This window comes from Elephantulus edwardii, unplaced genomic scaffold, assembly GCF_000299155.1.
Source record: "Elephantulus edwardii isolate Elephantulus edwardi_28Jun2011 unplaced genomic scaffold, EleEdw1.0 scaffold00063, whole genome shotgun sequence".
Lineage (NCBI taxonomy): Eukaryota > Metazoa > Chordata > Mammalia > Macroscelidea > Macroscelididae > Elephantulus > Elephantulus edwardii.
Window position 1 is genome coordinate 15,704,284 of NW_006399813.1, and position 18,048 is coordinate 15,722,331.

At 38.0% G+C, this 18,048-nt stretch overlaps 1 protein-coding gene across 4 annotated transcripts in view; it reads right to left on the minus strand.

The window, feature by feature from the left end:
• INTS7 (integrator complex subunit 7) overlaps nucleotides 1-18,048 on the minus strand; it is a 126,733-nt gene that overhangs the window by 85,684 nt on the left and 23,001 nt on the right. For all 4 annotated transcript variants that reach the window (XM_006887966.1, XM_006887964.1, XM_006887963.1 and 1 more), the window contains 3 exons: nucleotides 15,487-15,533; nucleotides 3,004-3,203; nucleotides 2,101-2,223 (listed from right to left, as the gene is read on the minus strand). In XM_006887966.1, coding sequence (XP_006888028.1) covers nucleotides 2,101-2,223; nucleotides 3,004-3,203; nucleotides 15,487-15,533 — 370 coding nt within the window. The remainder of the gene's footprint in view (nucleotides 1-2,100; nucleotides 2,224-3,003; nucleotides 3,204-15,486; nucleotides 15,534-18,048) is intronic.

The following is an 18,048-nucleotide window of genomic DNA, read 5'->3' on the forward strand; positions in this document are numbered from 1 at the left end:
ACATATCCTTGAAGATGTATCATGGGGGTGTTGCAACCTAGAAGACACAAATTTGACTAACAAGTTATAAGTACATGAGTCCAAAAATTATGGAAAAGTAAAAGAAAAGATTCTTTCATTGTTTTACAAACCCTCCCCCAGGTCCCCTCCACCATGCAGCCCTCGCTCTAGTCTCCTGTGATGACAGAAATACCCAGTTACATCTATCTTTTAAACGGTTCTCTCCCTCCTCTGTTTCAGTGCAGTACACATTACTGAACCCATCCCACTCAGTCTCTCCCCAGCCCCAAGGACAGTCCCATTCTACAACAGTGGCATCATGTAATATTTGTCCTTTTGTGACTGGGATATTTCACTCAGCATAATGTTCTCCAGAGTCAACCATTTTGAATAATATTGCATGAGTTCCTTGTTTTTTAATGCAGCATAGTATTCCATTGTGCGAATATACCACAGCTTCTCTAGCCATTCGTTTGTTGATGGGCACTTAGGTTGTTTCCAACTCCTTGCTATTGTGAACAAAGCTGCAATAAACATGGGTGTGCATATATCTGCTTGGATGTCAGCTATGGTCTCTTCAGGGTATATTCCCAGTAGTGGAATTGCTGGGTCAAATGGTATCTCTATTTGCAACTTTTTGAGAAAGCGCCATACTGCTTTCCACAGGGCTTGCACCATTTTACACTCCCACCAACAGTGAATCAGGGTTCCAGTTTCTCCACAACCTCGCCAGCATTTGTTGCTTGCTGTTCTGTTAAATTTTGCTATTTTGACTGGGGTGAAATGATATCTCATAGTTGTTTTTCTTCAGTTTTACTAAGAACTTGCATGACTAGTTGATGGTCTATTCCACAATCAGCACCTCGTCTAGTTTTCAGAAATGATATTGAGCTTCTCCAGTGATTCTTTCCACCGATGAAACTGGTTTGACTGGAAGTAGGAGAGGCATCCACTTCCTAAACAACATGCCTCTGGAAATTCTATGAATTTTGATAAATGACAATAGTTATAGAAAGGCTTCAGACCTTTTGTTCATAGGGTCGCTATGAGTCACACTCAACTTAATGGCAATCAACAACAACCACCTAAATAATAACATTATACTTGGAACTTGATTTAGAACTTCCCTTTTTTTCAGGTTTTAAAACATTAAACCCAAAAGCATTTAAATAAAGATATTTAAATCCACAAGGAAATTATAATACCAGTGAACATACTAAAAAAAAATGAGCAATGAAATGAACACAATTTGAACCTGGAATATCAACAAAAAACAAATCAGTGGTAAGAACGGATGCTACGAATGAAAGAAAGCCAGGAAAAAATGATGTGTGTTTTTTGTAATTGAAAGTTCAAATCTGAAGTTGATATACTACTATTTTGTTAGGTTAAATCATTAGAATTCTATTTCCCTGGTATATTTAAATATTATGAAAAATTATTTAAGTTTTGAGAAAATGACTAATTATTTGAGCACATTCATTCCAATAATACCAAAACACTCAAGTTGGCCACATGGAGAAAACTTTCTGAGAAGGAAAGAAAGGCATTAAAAAAGTACATATTTTTAAATTAAGTATTACAAATACTTACAAAAACATATATTATCCTATAAAAATCCTTTATTCTTTTTTGGGACACTTGCCTTCAACTAATAGTTTACAATACTAACCAATCTCTGCAAAACTGGCCTGTATACCTGCTGTTACGTAAGCCATTCCTCTGACTGGTCCAGGTCTCTAGGAGCTATTCCAGCGAACTATCAAACCCAAGGGACACAGAGGGGCTAGGGAAGTGAACAAAGGAAGGGCTGCTGATGTCAGAAATCATGAAGCTACACAAACACCTGGGACAGCACTGACTTGGCACTCTTCATAACTGGTGGCTACTAATCTTAGCACAATTAATTACGATTACAAACTAATTTTATACTTACATAAAGTATAAAGTATCTTCAGCTACAAATAACAATGCTCTCAGAAGTTTTTACTAGCCAACAATTTAAAAGATGATGTAAAAGATGAAACAAAGCAATGTATTCTATTAAAATGTTTCTATTACCTTAGTATATAAAATATTAATGCTCTAAGTTCAATATACCTGAATATTTTCTCTACTCCAAGTATGTGGTGTTTTATTGGCAAGTAATTTCAGATCTTGAATAGCAAGTCTTTTCACTGCTTTCCTGGGGTCATTCTTCAAATACTGCAATAGGAGCTGAATCTATAAAGAAAGTAAGTCACTTCATGAATGATACAGTTAACCAATATCATCATTAAAAAGTCTATGAAGGTTAGTAAAACTTCTAGGTTTGACTCAAGGTTAGTTTTAAATTATAGCTCTGACCTTTATCAGTGGTATGCCCACAAGAGAGTCTGTTTGGATTCTTTTTCCTCTTAAATAAAGTCCTGTCATTTAATCTGTAATGTTCTAATACAGAGCTTGGCATTTTACAATTTATCTTTGTTTCTTTTCTTTCAACATCATACCTCTTACACAAACTTTTCATCCTACATTCTTTTTTTTTTTATTTTATTCTGATATTTTTACAAAGTTTGAATACATTGTTTTTCCAATTTCTTTCACTTAGTGAATTGTGCAACCCTATGGTTAACATCCTACCCCCACATCCACACGCCTCTATTTCCAACTTCCCCTCCCCCTTCGATGCTCATACTCATTCAACAACAATGGTTTTATACAGTTTTTTTCCTTGTGGGACCGAGTTAATTCAGCCAGCATAATGCTCTCCAGTCCCTCCCAAGGGAGTTAGTAAGTTATAAAATCGTTGCTCCTGCATGCTGTGTAGCATTCCACTGTATTCTTCATGGGCTCGTAGAATGAGTACTGTGAATATAGAGAAGCAAAAACCAAGCAAAAGGACTTTAACTGATCTTTATCAGGGAAAGGGACCTTAATGTTACTAAAACTTATTTTTATCATATACTTAAAAAGCAAGTTTATTACAGAAAATGCAATTTTAAAAAAGACAATAGAAACTACCTGTTTAGGTGTATCAACCAACGATGAAGCTGCAAGCAGAGTGAAAGTGTGCAGAGAAACAATCACCATTTTGGTAGAAGGATAGGACGTGACCAGCTGCTGTAACAGCTGGCGAGCACTGGAAGCCAGGATTGCATCATGATGCATGTGCTGCAGGATAGGGATCAACTTCAGCTTCAAGTCTACTGGTGTGGCTAAACCTAGACATAAAAAAGAATCCAGAAAGATTTCTGGTTTCAGCCTTCAAAATCATCATGGGTTAAACGGTGTCCCTGAAAATATGTGTATGCAACGACGTAAAGTGGAAATACTGCAATGGTTGCCCCAAGATCAGATAAATCAAGCAGTATTAAAGAGATGAAAGGTAGAACTGCAATACTCTAAATCTGATGACAGGTCTGATATGACATAAGGTGAGTTTTCCTCAGGACTACCCTGAATAATTTTTTTTCTTACTAGAGATAAAAGGAGAGGAAACCAAATAGGGCATAGCGGGACTTCAGCATCACCAAGAAAGATGACCAGGAACGGAGTACACCCTGAACTTGTCCTGGGAAGGTCCTTGGCAGCGCAAGACATGCGGAGATCTTCAAGAAACACCTACAGATACTGAGCAAAACAAAGTCCTTCTTATAGAATCAGCATGGAGCACTGGCAGCCTAGTGGTAAGGAGCTATGCTGCAAACCAAAAGGCACATGGTTCAAATTCACCAGCTGCTCTGCAGGAGAAAGATGAGTAATTTCCTCCTGTGCAATTTACTGCCTCTGAAAACCAGATGGTGGGTGAGCAAGGAGTTGGTTCCAACTCGATGGTACGTAACAACAACAACATAATCAACAAAGAGAATGCCTTCTCTTGGAGCTAGAATTTTGAATTTCAACATCTAGCATTCTCAATTATAAGAAAATAAATTTCCCTTCTTAAAGCTGTCTACTTATAATATCTGTTATAGCAGCACTAGTTAACCAATAATATTACAGACTTAAAAGAGATGATTCAAAGAGCAAAATATTCATTTAAAAACAAATAGCACACTAACATTATGCTTATAACATCAAAGGTAACTATCATAGTTGATTAATACATGCAGTAGTTTTCCCCAAAAGTAATTATATTTTTCTCAGTGATTATTAAAATATATGCTGACTGGAGAACCCGCATGAAACAAAGCAAAATAGCATATCTACAGCCTATTTTCTTTCTTTTTTTTTTTTTTAATCATTAGCATGCCTAATATTGTGTCAATGGCTGCTGCCTATTTTTCTTAACACTGTTGTTAGGTGTCACTGAGTATGACTCGTAACAATCCTATGAACAGACCTGCATCACTTTTTGCAGGCTGCACTTTTCCCAAGAAACATCTGTTTTTGGTAGCCCATGGATTGGATATTTGGTGCTCTTCTCCAACAAAACTCAGAAGTATTCATTATTCTTCTGTCCAGCTTTCAGATGCACAGCAAGTGATTAAAAAGACCATGGCCTGAATCAGACATGCCTTCGTCTTTAAACTGACATCACTGCTCCTCAGTAATTTGGAGAGACCCCTGACAGCAGGCTTGCTCAACGCAATACATTTTCTGATCTCCTGGCTGGTCCCAAGTTTGGTGTGGAACGAAGTAAAATGAAATCGTCACCTCCAGCTTCATTTATCATGATACTGCCTATCAGTCCAGTGATGGGTACTTCTTGATGTTGAGATGCACTTTATGTTGAAGGCTGTAGTTTTCTGATTCTATGAGTTAGGCGTTTCAAGTCCTGTTCACTTTCAGCAAGTAAGGCTGCATCATAGCACAGGTTGTTAATGAGACTTCCTCCAATCTGATTCCACATTCTTCTTCCAAGTCCAGATTCTTGAATAATTTGCTTGCTCAGTGTACAGAATGAATAGATACGGAGAAGGAATAAAAAACTGATGTACACCTTTCCTGATTTTGAACCATGCAGTGTTCTCCTCATCTGCTGCTTCTTGGTCTAGGTATAGATTTCACATGAGCACAATTAAGTGTTCTGGAATTCCCATTCTTCTCAATGTTAGTCTTAGTTTTCTATGATTCACACATTCAAATGCCTTTGCATAGTCAACAAAATACAAAAACACACTCTTCTGGTATCCTCTGTACTCAGCCAGGATCCCACTGACATCAGCAATGACATCTCTGGTACCACAGCCTCTTCTAAACTCAGCCTGAACTCCTGGTAGTTCTCAGTTTATGTTCTGTTCTAGCAGGTTTTGGATAATCTTCCAGTGTATTTTGCTTGCTTGTGATATTAGTGATACTGTTTAATGCAAGAAATAAAAAACAAACATAGAGTGTGCTATATTTTTCAATTACTAAAACCATACACATACATTCATTAGGTATACACATATTCAATGGCTACATTTTTTATTAGAGTTAAAATGCTAATCACTGCCTTCAATACTGACTCAAGATCAGGACTGACTGGAGTGATTTTTACATTCTAGGAACCTTTCACAGCAATGACTCTATTGCATATACAGTTGGAACTCCATGAGGGATAATTTCAATCTAACTTTCCCAGTCAACAATACAAATAAGCCACTTTTTCTCCTAATGCATTGCTTTTTAGTGACAAAGAAGAAAAACATCTGAATCCTAATGTATTTCAAATACACTCAAAGTGAATTTACACTCTGCAAATCATTGGTTTTTCTACTGTGAAATAATAAAAGCATTTTAATGTACAATGATAGTGTCATTTGTTAACGGTGTTTGGCCAATACTTTCTGATCATAATTTCTTTCATTACTTTTATTATAGTAAAAACCATGTTTTGACAATCATCTGGCTTCTACTTGCTTAAGAGAGTGAAATTTTAAGTGACAATTCTACCTTTAATACCACAAATTTCCAAACTTTTTTTTATTGCCAAATAACAGATTTCCAAAAAGGTAATTATTCTTCAGGTGCTGTTGTTATGTGCTATCGAGTCCCCTATGACACACAGTGACCATATGAAGTCTGTTCTATCCTGAGCCAGTCTCACAAACACACCTATCTCCAATATTCCAGTTACTTTGTCAATCCATCTCATCATGGGTCTTCCGCTCCTGCGTTGTCCCTCCATCCCTCCAAGCATGATGCCCTTCTCCACTGGTCCCCCCTGGCCATGTGCCGAAAGTATGTGAGATAAAGCTTCAAAATCCTTGTGGGTTTTACCCTCTCCAATACAGATACGTTTGTTCTCTTAGCAGTCCATGGTATGTTCAAGACTCTTTTCCAGCACCATTAACTCAAAAGCATCGATTCTTCTTTTGTCATCCTTAGTCATTGTCCAGCTCTCTGATGCATAGCAAGTAACTGAGAAGATCATGGCCTAGATCTGGCAAACCTTTGTTCCTAAACTGACATCTTTTGCACTTTGGAGAGGTCCCTGACAGCAGACTTTCTCAGTGCAATTTGTCTTTTGATTTCTTGACAGCTGGTGCCAAAAGTATTGATTGTAGAGCCGAGCAAGGCGATATTGTAAACAATTTCAATCTCTTCTCCATCTATCATGGTGCTACCAATTGGCCCACTGGTGAGAATCTTTGTCTTCTTGATGTTGAGCTTCTATCTATCTATCTTTCTATCTCTCTATACTGAAGACTACAGTCCTTAACCTGCAGCAGGTGCTTAAGTTCCCCCTCAGTTTTACCAAGAAAGGTTGTGTCATCTGCATAATGTGGTTTGCTCCTAAGTCTTCTTCCAATCCCAATGCCACACTCCTCCTCATAAAGCCGTCTCCCAAAAGATCTGTTCTGTATACACTTATACTGACAATGTTTTCTGCACTTTTTCTTTTAATTTTTAAAGCCTCTGTGATAAAGTATTTACCTCAAAGCTTTACAAACATGAAATTAGGCAGGTTTTATAGCAGCAGTGGTAGCAACAAGGCAAGTACTTCAGAGACGAGTGCATAGGAGTGTTTTAAATAAACAAAAGATGAAAAAGTTTGAGCTGAGACACATACATTCAAGAACTAAAAGAACTTTGGTATGACTGGAGAAGTTAGAAAGTGTCAAAAAATGACGTTACAATTGATAGTCAGAGGCACATCAAAGGATCTTGCTATGAAAACCGGACCACGTCATAAATGGGAAACGAGACTAGGCTATCCTCAGAGAATTTAATGACCGTGCAGAAAGCAATGATTGTTAGTAAGAACCTGGGGACAGGAAAAATCAGCTTGTAGGTTGCTAAGATAAAAACCACAGTTTGAATTAGAACAGGGATGGAGAAAGGATTTTTACTTCTTTTTTCACCAGCAATTACCAGTTTAAAGAAAAAAGATAATAAAAGGGTAGATGCCACTGGTGATTGCTTGTAAGTATATCCTCAATAGCTGCAAAGCATGTGAGGATAAATTTACTTCTAGAAACACGAGTAAAATATTATGATGGAAAAATATGGTCATTAATACGAGTATTACTTTCTCACCTCTCATTACTGTTGAGTCAGAACTGACTCACAGCTGACCCTCTGTTGGGATTCTGAGGCTGTAAATCATGTGAGAGGAGACAGCTCATCTTCCTTCTGCACAATCACTGGTGAAGACATCCAACCACGAGAAAGATGCCGCCTTTGGGTCAGCCAGACAACTCTCCCTACAGACTATCCCCCTAGAGTTTCCTTCATTGAGTACAGTATTTTTACATCAAGTGGATTATAAAATATAATTCTCAAGGTCATTAGAAAAGAAGCATGCATGTTTTATACAACTCACTCAACTACAACTTTTCTATAAATATTTACATGGCGACCTACTGTTACCACTGTCATTGGTACCTGAACAAGACAATCCCTCTAAAAAAAGGTCCAGTGATTTGCTGCTGCTGAAAGGTTATAGCCTTGAATAGTTCTTTGTACAGTTGAGGTCATCATGAGTCAGAATCAGTTAAACAGCAACTAACTACAACAAAAAGTGATACACTAGAAAAATGTAACAAAAAGTAGGGGAGTAGATATTTCAGATGAAATCTAAAGATCAGAAAGAGCTAATCATAAAGTAGTTCTAGGGAGAATAAAGGCATTGAAATGCAGAAAAAGGCCTGTGTAGCTGGTTTAAGTAGGAAGAAGTGAAAAACTAGGCCAGAGAGACTGACAGAGGAGGGGACAGATAACATGTAAGGTTTGGTAAATGAAAGTAATAAATTTAGGTTTATATTAAAAGCAAATGGAAACCACTGGATAGTTTAAAATAAGGGAATAATAAAATGTGAGTAAAAATTGCACTACACTGAAGAGTCAAAACAAAGGGAAGAAATCGTGAAGTAAAAGAGTTAGAGTTAAGCAGAAGATTTCAGGACAAGTATGAGAAGGCAGTATGAGAAGACAAAACAATGTATTATAATGAAATGTGCAAAGAGATGGACCTGGAAAATAAAAAAGGAAAGAACTCATTTGGTACTTCTCAAGCTAAAAGAATGGAAAAACGAATTCAAATATTGAATTGCAATACTGGAAAAAGCTATGGACAGTGTCTTGAGCAATCAAGGAAGTGTCAAAAGAAGATGGGAGAGAAGGCCCAAAGTCGTTGTACAAAACAAAACTGGCTGAAATGGAACCATTTCCACAAGTAGCTATGATCAGAAATTAATGGTGATGAGAAAAGAAGTTCAAACCTCACTAAATAAGGCATTAGCAAAAAAAAAAGCCTCAGAATCGATGGGATGGATATATTCCAACAACAGATGAAGTCTTGGATTTGCTCACTACACTACACTGAGAAATTTGGAAGACAGCTACCTAGTCGACTGACTAGAAGAAATCCATATTTGTTCTCACTCACAAAAAAAGGTGATGCAACAGAATGTGGAAATTATTGAACATAATCAATATCATATGTAAATCAAATCCTATTGATTATTATCCCAAAAAGGCTGGAACAGCACATTGCCAGAGAACTGCCAGTAATCCAACCTGTGCTTTGAAGAGGCCAGAGGAGAAGGGATCTGATTTCAGAAGGAACTTAACTGAAAGCAGAGACTATTATGCTATCCATCTGGGTCTTATTGACTGTGCAAAGGTGTTGACTGTGTTGATCACAACAAACTATGACTAATACTGAGAATGGGAATCCCAGAACATTTAATTGTGCTCATGCAAAACTTTTATCTAGACTAAGAGGCAGCTGTGCAACAGAACAAGGAAACACTGCATGGATTAAAAATCAAGAAAAGTGTATGTCAAGGTTATATCATTTCTCCATATCTATTCAGTCAGTATACTGAGCAAATCATGAGAGAATATGGACTTTATGAGAAACAATGTGGCATCAGGATTAGAAGAAAATGCACCAGTAACTTGAGTTATGCATGTAACAACTTGGCTTGCTGAAAGCAAAGAGAGGACTTGAAGTGTTTGTTACAAAAGATAAAGACTACAGCTTTCAGTATGGATTGTATCTCAACATCAGACAAAAATCCTCATCAATGGGCCAACAGGCAACATTATGACAGATGGAAAAAAGACTGAAGCTGTTAATAATTTCATATTGCTTAGATCTAAGGAGGAGAGAAGGAGAATTGATGCCTTTGAGCTGTGGTGCTGGAGAAGAGTATTGAGGGACTGCTAGGAAAACAAACTGATTCATCCTGAAAAGGGTTAAACAGGGCGGCTCCTTGGAGGCAAGGATTCTGAGGTTCCCTCTAACATACTTTGGACATGTGGTAAGGAGGGACCGACCGGTCCTTAGAGAGAGACATCATGCTTGGTAGGGTGGAGCGACAGTAGAGGAGGGGAAGGCCCTCTATGAGGTGGATTGATTCAGTGACTGGGGTAGTTGGGATCAGAGACAGTGCGATTGGCACAGGGCAGAGTTTACGGCTGTTGTACACAGGGTCGCTAAGAGTCGCAAGTGACTTGATGGCACATAACAACAACAACAACTATAATCAACACTCATGGCATCAGCAGTCAGGAACTCAAAAGATGTACTGCACTGGGAAAGTCTACTGTCAAGGAATTCTCCAAAGAGTTAAGGAGCAATGATATTAGTTTAAATACTAAGGTGCGTTTGATTCAAGTCATAGTCTTTGTAATCACTTGCTAGATATCTAAAAGTTGGACAACAACTAAGATGACAGAAGAATAAATGCCTCTGAGTTATGTACAGTGCTGGAGAAGAGTACTGAATATCTCATGGGCTACCAAATGAACAAACAAATACATCTTGGACAAATTGCAACCAGGGTGCTTTGTGGAAGCAAAGCTGGTGAAACTTCACCTCACATATTTTGACCATGTTGTTAGGAGAGAGCTGGTCAATGGAAAAGGATACTATGCTTGTAAAGGTAGAGGGTCAGCCTGTGGAGAGGAAAATGCTCATTAAGAAGGATAGAAAAGTAACTGTAACATTGGGTTCAAGTATACTGGCCATGATGAAAATGGCACAGGACATTGTTTATAGGGTTGCCATGAGTTGTCACTTTGAAGGCCTCTAACAACAAAAGCCACTAAATGAAGAATGGATGATTAAAGGAACACAAAAATGAACAAAAAGAATAAAAGACTAGTTCAGTAAACCAAGCAAGAGATGATGATGACCTAAACTACGGGAGTAGAAAGAGGCAGAAAGAGATAACAGAAGTTGGACGCATTTTAGGTATAAAGTCAACCAGATTTGCTGATGGACTGGATGTGGACAAGATGGACAAGACACTTGGAAGCAGGAGTGACATCCACTTCCTAAACAACATGCCTCTGGAAACTCTATGAGTTTTGATAAATACCAATAGTTATACAGGGGCTTCAGGCCTTTTGTTCATAGAGCCACTATGAGTCGTGCTCAACTAGAAGGCAATCAGCAACAATCAACATTATGAGGATAGCAGTGGACAAGGCAGTGTTTTCCTCTCTTGTACATTAGGTCACTGTGAACTGTAAGTGACCAGACAACATCTAACAACATTATAGCCTATGGAACCACAGACGTGTGTGGGGACAGATGGTGCCTAGAGGGACATTATGTGGTGATGACTATGTAGTGACTCAGCAGGACTTACACTATGAGAACTAAAGCACTGAGGACGCCTTTCAGTTGGGTTTGAGTTTAAATAAGCATTAGCAGCCTTTTCCTAACTATGTCAATACTTTCTCATAAAAAAATATTAATGTGAACCAAATACGCAGCTTAAAAATTTTATACTAACCACACAAAAATGTAATTTATGGGGGGAAAAAAGAATGTTGGGATATTCAACTTGAATAACTGGATGGATTGTGTGTCATTTTGCTAAGCTAGAGAAGACTAATGATTTCATGTCCTGTTTGGGTTATATTAAATTTTAAATGCTCATTTGATTTACATAGATATATATGGAATATAAAACAGGCTGTTGGACACATGCTTCAGGAGACAGGCTGTAGCACAGTTCACCTAAGAATATTAGATGGATTATCGAGTTAGTGTCTTTGTACTAGACAGAGCATTGGTGGCATATGAAATTGTTTTCTAGATATTCAGTCTCTAATCATAATAGGACTCTGATTGCTCATTACTGTTCAGCGATCACCAGAGGAAAAAAAAATACCTAACCGGAGCTCTTCATCCCTGTCACTATACCTATTTACCTGCATAACATCTCTTGTTTTCTGTGCAGGCTTTGATGTATCTGGTCCCTTCTGAGTGCACAGAGAGACTGCCGCATGTATTAGTTCCCCTTTGTCTCAACTCCTTCCAGCAGTATTAAATATATGCTGCCAAATCAAGTATGTTAGTATTTAAACAACATATTTTCTCTTCCTCTGCTAAAAATTAAACTGCTTTAGAGATTACTGAAAAATCTAAGTTCTAGCCTCACTCACTCACTCACATAAATTATTCTCATCAAGATCACCAATGACATTCTTTTTGATAAAATATAAGGCACTTTTCAAAGCTGAGAGACAGTACTGCATAGTACTGTTAGTACCATGTAGTACTAGGAAGAATAGTGTGGCTTCTGGACTCAGAATGTCTGGGTTTGTTCTTACTAGCTATGCATCTTTAACTTCTCTGAGCTGCTGTTTCACCTTACATATGCTAGAATGAGCTACTTCTGAGCTCAGAGTCTGCACCATTTCCTGTAGTTTACTCAGTTCCCTTTGATAAATGGCCCCTTTGAGGCTTTCCTTGAATTAGCCTAATTAGGATAATTAATTATCCATCAAGTCTTTTCTGACAAAAGCAGGCATTCAATAAAACCTGCTCAATGAATGAATGAGGCTTTCTTCTAAAGTCATGAAAACAAGCCTTCTGGAGGAAATCTCTGTTCTGGTAGGAAAGTACAAACAAAGCAATAAAGGGGAATGGGATAAAAGTTCAAATATTTATCTTGTCCTTTAAATAATTTATGAGTCATACAAAGTAAATGGAAAAGACAATTAAAATATAATTACTGTAAGAGTATGGTAATTGGTAAATGACAAAATGTGACTAACATAAAGAGGCATCATCACAGTAAAGCAAGGACCTCAGAGTCGAACTGCCCCTTATTAGCTGTGTGAACTTGGATTAGTTACTAAGCTTTATAAAGGCTCTTGTTTTCTTTCCTGTAAAATAGAGATAATAGTATTAACTATTCAAGGCTGTCAAGATGCACCAATTGAAATAAGTGTCATTTATAAAAACATGAAAGTGTTTCCTAGAGCTGTGTAACACTTTTAGTTCCAGAGCATCCTCTTCTAAGCATTCTGAGAATAAATGTGTTTAATATCTGTGAGCAAGATACAGAATAAAGTATGAAAAGCTCTGGTGGCGTAGCTAGAAAGGAGTCGCGCTGCTAACCAAAAGGCCACACAGTTCACTGAGCTTCAATTCACCAGCAGCTTCTCAGAAAAAAGCTGGTTAGTCTTTCCTATGTGACTGACAGCTTCGGAAAACCTACTGGAGGGTCTGCTCTGAGTAGGCTCAGATTCAAGAGCAATGAGTGACACTGAAAAGATAGGGCTTTTTAAAATATGGTAAGAACTTTGGATAGGATTCTAATTATAACTAGAAGTCATTGGAGGAGTATTAACCAAATGAAAAGAGTCCCAGAGCTGTAACATCCTGCCGTAAGGAATGGGAATCCCAGAATATTTGATTTTGCACATGTGAAACCTAGACCTAGCCCTAGAAGCTGTTTTCTGACCAGAGCAAGAGTACAAAGCATGACTGGAAATCAGAAAGGAATTAAGTCAAAGATGTATACTTTCTCCATACCTTTCCTTTTTTTCTTTTTCTTTTAATTTTATTTTATTATTTTATATGTGTGTACAACAACAACCGACAAATCAGATCTGACTGGTACAGGAGGAGATTGCCCCTCCTTCTCCAGCAGAGCACCTGGTGGATTTGAACCTTTTACCTCTGGGATTGTAGTGCAGCTTCTTGCCACTAGGCCACCAGAGCTCCCTCTCCATACCTTCTCAATCTTTATGGTAAACAGATCATTTGTGAGACTGGACTTTATGAAGTATGTGGTATATCAGGATTGGAGGAAGACCCAATAAACATCCATTCAGATGACACAACTCTGCTTGATAAAAATGAGGGAAAGTGCTTGCTGCAGAAAATCAAGGACTGCAGACCTTAATATGGATTGTACCTCAATATTAAGAAAACAAAAATCTTCCCTGTCAGGTCAATAGGCAGTATGATAAATGCAGAAAAGACTGACATTGTTAATGATTTAACCTTGCTGCACCCACAATCAACACCTTTGAATGCATTGGGAAAATCTGTTGTCAAGGACCATACCAGAGTGCTAAAGAGCAACAATGTTAGTCTGAAGACTAAGGTGTGCCTGATCCATGCCATGGTCTTCTCAATTGCTTGCTATACCTCAGAGAGCTGAACTATGGATGACAGAAGAATCATCGATGCCTTAGAGTTGTAATTCTAGATAATAGCATTGAACATACTATGAACTGTCAAGAGAACAAACAGGTCTGTCCTTGCGGAGGATGAAACCAGTGTGTTCCTTTGAGGCAAAGATTTTGAAACTCCATCTCACATATTTTGTTAGGAGGCACCAGTCCTTAGAGAAGGATATGATGCTTACAATAGTAGAAGGTCAGCACAAGAGAGGAAAACCCTGGATGAAATGAATTGACATAGTGTCTGAGGCAACAGGGAGACGGCAAGGTTGACTCAGGATAGTGCAAGGTTGAGTGTCACTGTTCATAGAGATGTCACTGTTCATTGAGTTGTAGGTGACTCAATGGTACCTAACAAAAACAATGAAACATTTTTCCTTTTCTTACTATATCATTCAAGGATCATCTCCTCTAAAGTCTTCCCTGACCAACATACATTAAAAAAAAGTTGAGAAAAGTCTTCCTTCACACCATTAACTCTTAGATCTCCATCATTCTTGCCTTTCCCTTTTCCCACATTGTTGTTATTATGTACCTTCGAGTTGCCTGTAACCCACAGTGATCCTATGTACAGCAGCTCAGAATGCTGCCTTGTCCTGAGACAGTCTCATTAACTGTAACACACCAACCCCATTGCCTCAGGTACTGTATCAATCCATCTCACTCAGGGTCTTCCTCTCCTGCACTGTCCTCCACCGTTCTGAGCATGATGTATTTCTCCAAAGATCTGACTCTTCTGGTCACGTGCCCAAAGTATGTGAGATGGAGCTTCAAAACCCTAGTCTCCAAGGAGAAACTTGGTTTTACCCTCTCCAAGACAGACCTGTTTGTTTTCTTGATAGTCCACGGTATGTTCAAGACTCTCCTCCAGCACCACAAGTCAAAGGTATCTATTCTTCTTCTGTCATCCTTAGTCACTGTCTAGCTCTTTGATGCATAGCAAGTAATTGCAAAGACTATGGCCTGGACTAGGCAAATCTTAAGTCTCGAGACCGACATTGTTGCTTTTTAGTACTCTGCAGAGGTCCCTGACAGCAGATCTTCCAGTGCAATTCATCTTTTGATTTCCTGACTGCTGGTGCTAAGAGTGTTGATTATGGAGCTGAGCAAGCTGTAATTGTTAACAACCTCAATCTCTCCTCCATCTATCATGGTGCTGCCATGGTGGGAATCTTTGTCTTCTTGATGTTGAGCTTCAATCCATATTGAAGACTACAGTCCTTGAACTTCTGCGGCAAGTGCTTCAGGTCCTCTTCCGGTCCTTTTCCCGTAACATCTGAAATATTTTCTTTTATTTTATAGCTTCCCCTCTACTACTAAACTGTAGGTTACACAAGAACAAGGACTTTTTATCACTACCATATTCTTACTACTGTTTCCTTAGCACCCAGACCAGTCCTGGCTGCCTGAGGGTCAATTCCAACTCATGATTTCCCCATGTGGGGCAGTTTTCAGCAGCTGATTTTTCAGAAGCAAATCCCAAGGGCTTTCTTCCTCCAGCATACAGCCAGTGTTTAATAAATATTACTATGTGTATAAATGAATAATACTTAGCATATCGTATTTAAAACCAGATACCAGGAACTATTAACATAAATCCCATTAAGTCATGTCATAATTCTAAAGAAGTATACATACCTTGAATCATTTCACTGATTTTGTTACAGATTCCTACAGCAAAATCCCTTTAGAAAGAGAGAAAAACAAAACCTTTAATACCAAAAAGATATTCATTGGAGGGGGGGGGGCGGGCGGGAGGGAAGAATGGTCTAAAAACTCAATACTCCAGATCATAACTACAACAGCAGAGGTCAAGTATTTCGGTGAAGGATGGGTAACAAACTACCAACAACTCAAGCACTAAGTGGGCTTATGTCAACATTATTCTCATGCAGTAGTCCAGAAAAGACGTCCTGATTTGTTTGTTGTAGCAACTTGCCTTCATGAAGTGATATTTTCTGAAAGTTTATACCTTCATTTAGGGTACTTTAGAAGAGACTTACAATTAAAAAAAGATTTTATCACATAGTTCTGATTGCATACGCAATAAAATCTATTTCTCATATTCTGCATTTCAGAAAACCAGAGTAGGAATGCAACAGCAGAAATGTAGTAGAAAATAGAATCATGCTGAAAGCAAAAGTGTTTAAAGTTGTCCATATTAGGGTGTTTGTTTTCAAAACTTCTTAGTGAAATATGCAAACATAAAACTTGGCATTTTGATCCTTTTCTGGTTCATAAGCATGATGAATGGGAATTCATACTTCCGTAGGACATGTGCCACCTTTTAAGCCTTGTTATGACACAGGCACATTACCCATCTGATGTGAGGAAAATAAAGAAATTAAAAAAAAAATCCTTTGTCATTTTAACTCCCTTTTTATTATTATTATTATTTTGTGTGCGTGTACCGTCAAATCAGATCTGACTGGTACAGGAGGATATTGCGCCTCCTTCTCTGGCAGAGCATCTGGTGGATTCGAACCATGTTCCTCTGGGATTGCAGTGCAGCTTCTTGCCACTAGGCCACCAGAGACCCCCCCCCCATTTTAACCCTTTTTAAGTGTACAGTTCGTTAACATTACATTCATGTTGAGCAGCCACTATGAAGCATTTCAGTTTATCACCCCTAAGAGAAACTCAACGCTCCTGAAACAGCAACTCCCTATTTCCCCCTCCCATCAGACCCAGCAACCAATGAAGAATCTTTCACTTTCCTGTAAATGCATATTCTAGATATTTCTTATAAAGAGGATCATGTAATATTATCCTTTTGTATATGATTTACTGAACTTGTTTTCAATATTTAGTTGAAAACGGAATTGAATTGCATGCACTGAAATTTGATTTTTTTACAACTGAATTATATTCTATTTTATGTACACATTTTTGTTGTTGTTTTGGGGTTTTTTTAATATTGGTTTGCATACAAAGTTTGTATACAGTATTTCATTCATATACATGGTGTTTCACACATTTCTTCATATCATGTTTCATATGATCAAGCCCATATAAAATTGTTTTATAAAATTAATCACTATTGTTATCTGCCCTTATTACCCCATATTTTCAGGTCCCAATCGAATCTTTCTTAATTCCTTCACCCCCTCCCTCCACCCACCTAACTCTGTTACTCCGTAATTTCCCCATAACCCACCCCACTCCTTCCCCTTGGACTTTTATTATCCTTGTTATCCTTCAATTCTTACAATAGTGGTCTTATGTAGTATTTGTCCTTATCAGACTGAATTCACTCAGCCTAATTCTCTCCAGCCATTCCCATAATATACACTATCCTAAAAAATCACTGCTCCAGAGTGCTGCATAATATTATGTGAATGTACCATAATCTCTCAATCCATTTGTTTGCTGATGGACATTTGATTGTTTCCTATTTTCTTGCTATTATAAATAATACTGCTATGAACATCAGTGTACAAATCTGTGTGTCTCTATTTTTCTTGGGGTATACTGCCAGCAGTGGAATAGCTGGGCCATATGGAATGGCTATGTTCAGCTTTTTAAGGAAATGTAAAATTACTTTCAAGAGTGGTTGTACCATTTTACAATCTCACCAACAGTGTATGAGTGTTCCAATCTCTTCATACCCTTTCACATATTTATTGCTTGTTGTCCTATTGAAAATTATGCTACTTCTACTAGGGTGAGATGGTACTTCACTGTGGTTTTGATATGCCATCTCTCAGATTGCCTGTGATTTTGAGGATTTCTTTCTGTGTCTGCTGGCCATTCAAATATATATACACACACATACACCATAATTTGTCTTTTAATTTGTGTCTTTGTTAATTAGGTTGTTTCTGTATTTTCATTATCATGAACAATGCTGCAAATAGCACTAGTGTACAAGTATCTGTTTGAGTGCTTAGCTTCAAGTCTTTTGGGTATGCACCTAGGAGGGATACAGTATTGTGTTTAAATTTATGAGGACTATCACACTATTTTTTTTATAACATCAATACCATTCTACACTCCAACACAATAATAGTTCAGGGTTCTCTACCTTATCACCAATTGTTGTTGTTGTTGTTGTTATGTGCCGTCGAGTCATTTCCGACTCATAGCGACCCTATGTACAACAGCCCTAAAGTCCGCTCTGTCCTGTGCCAATCGCACTGTCTCTGACACTCCCATCCCAATTATCCCAGTCACTGAATCAATCCACCTCATAGAGGGCCT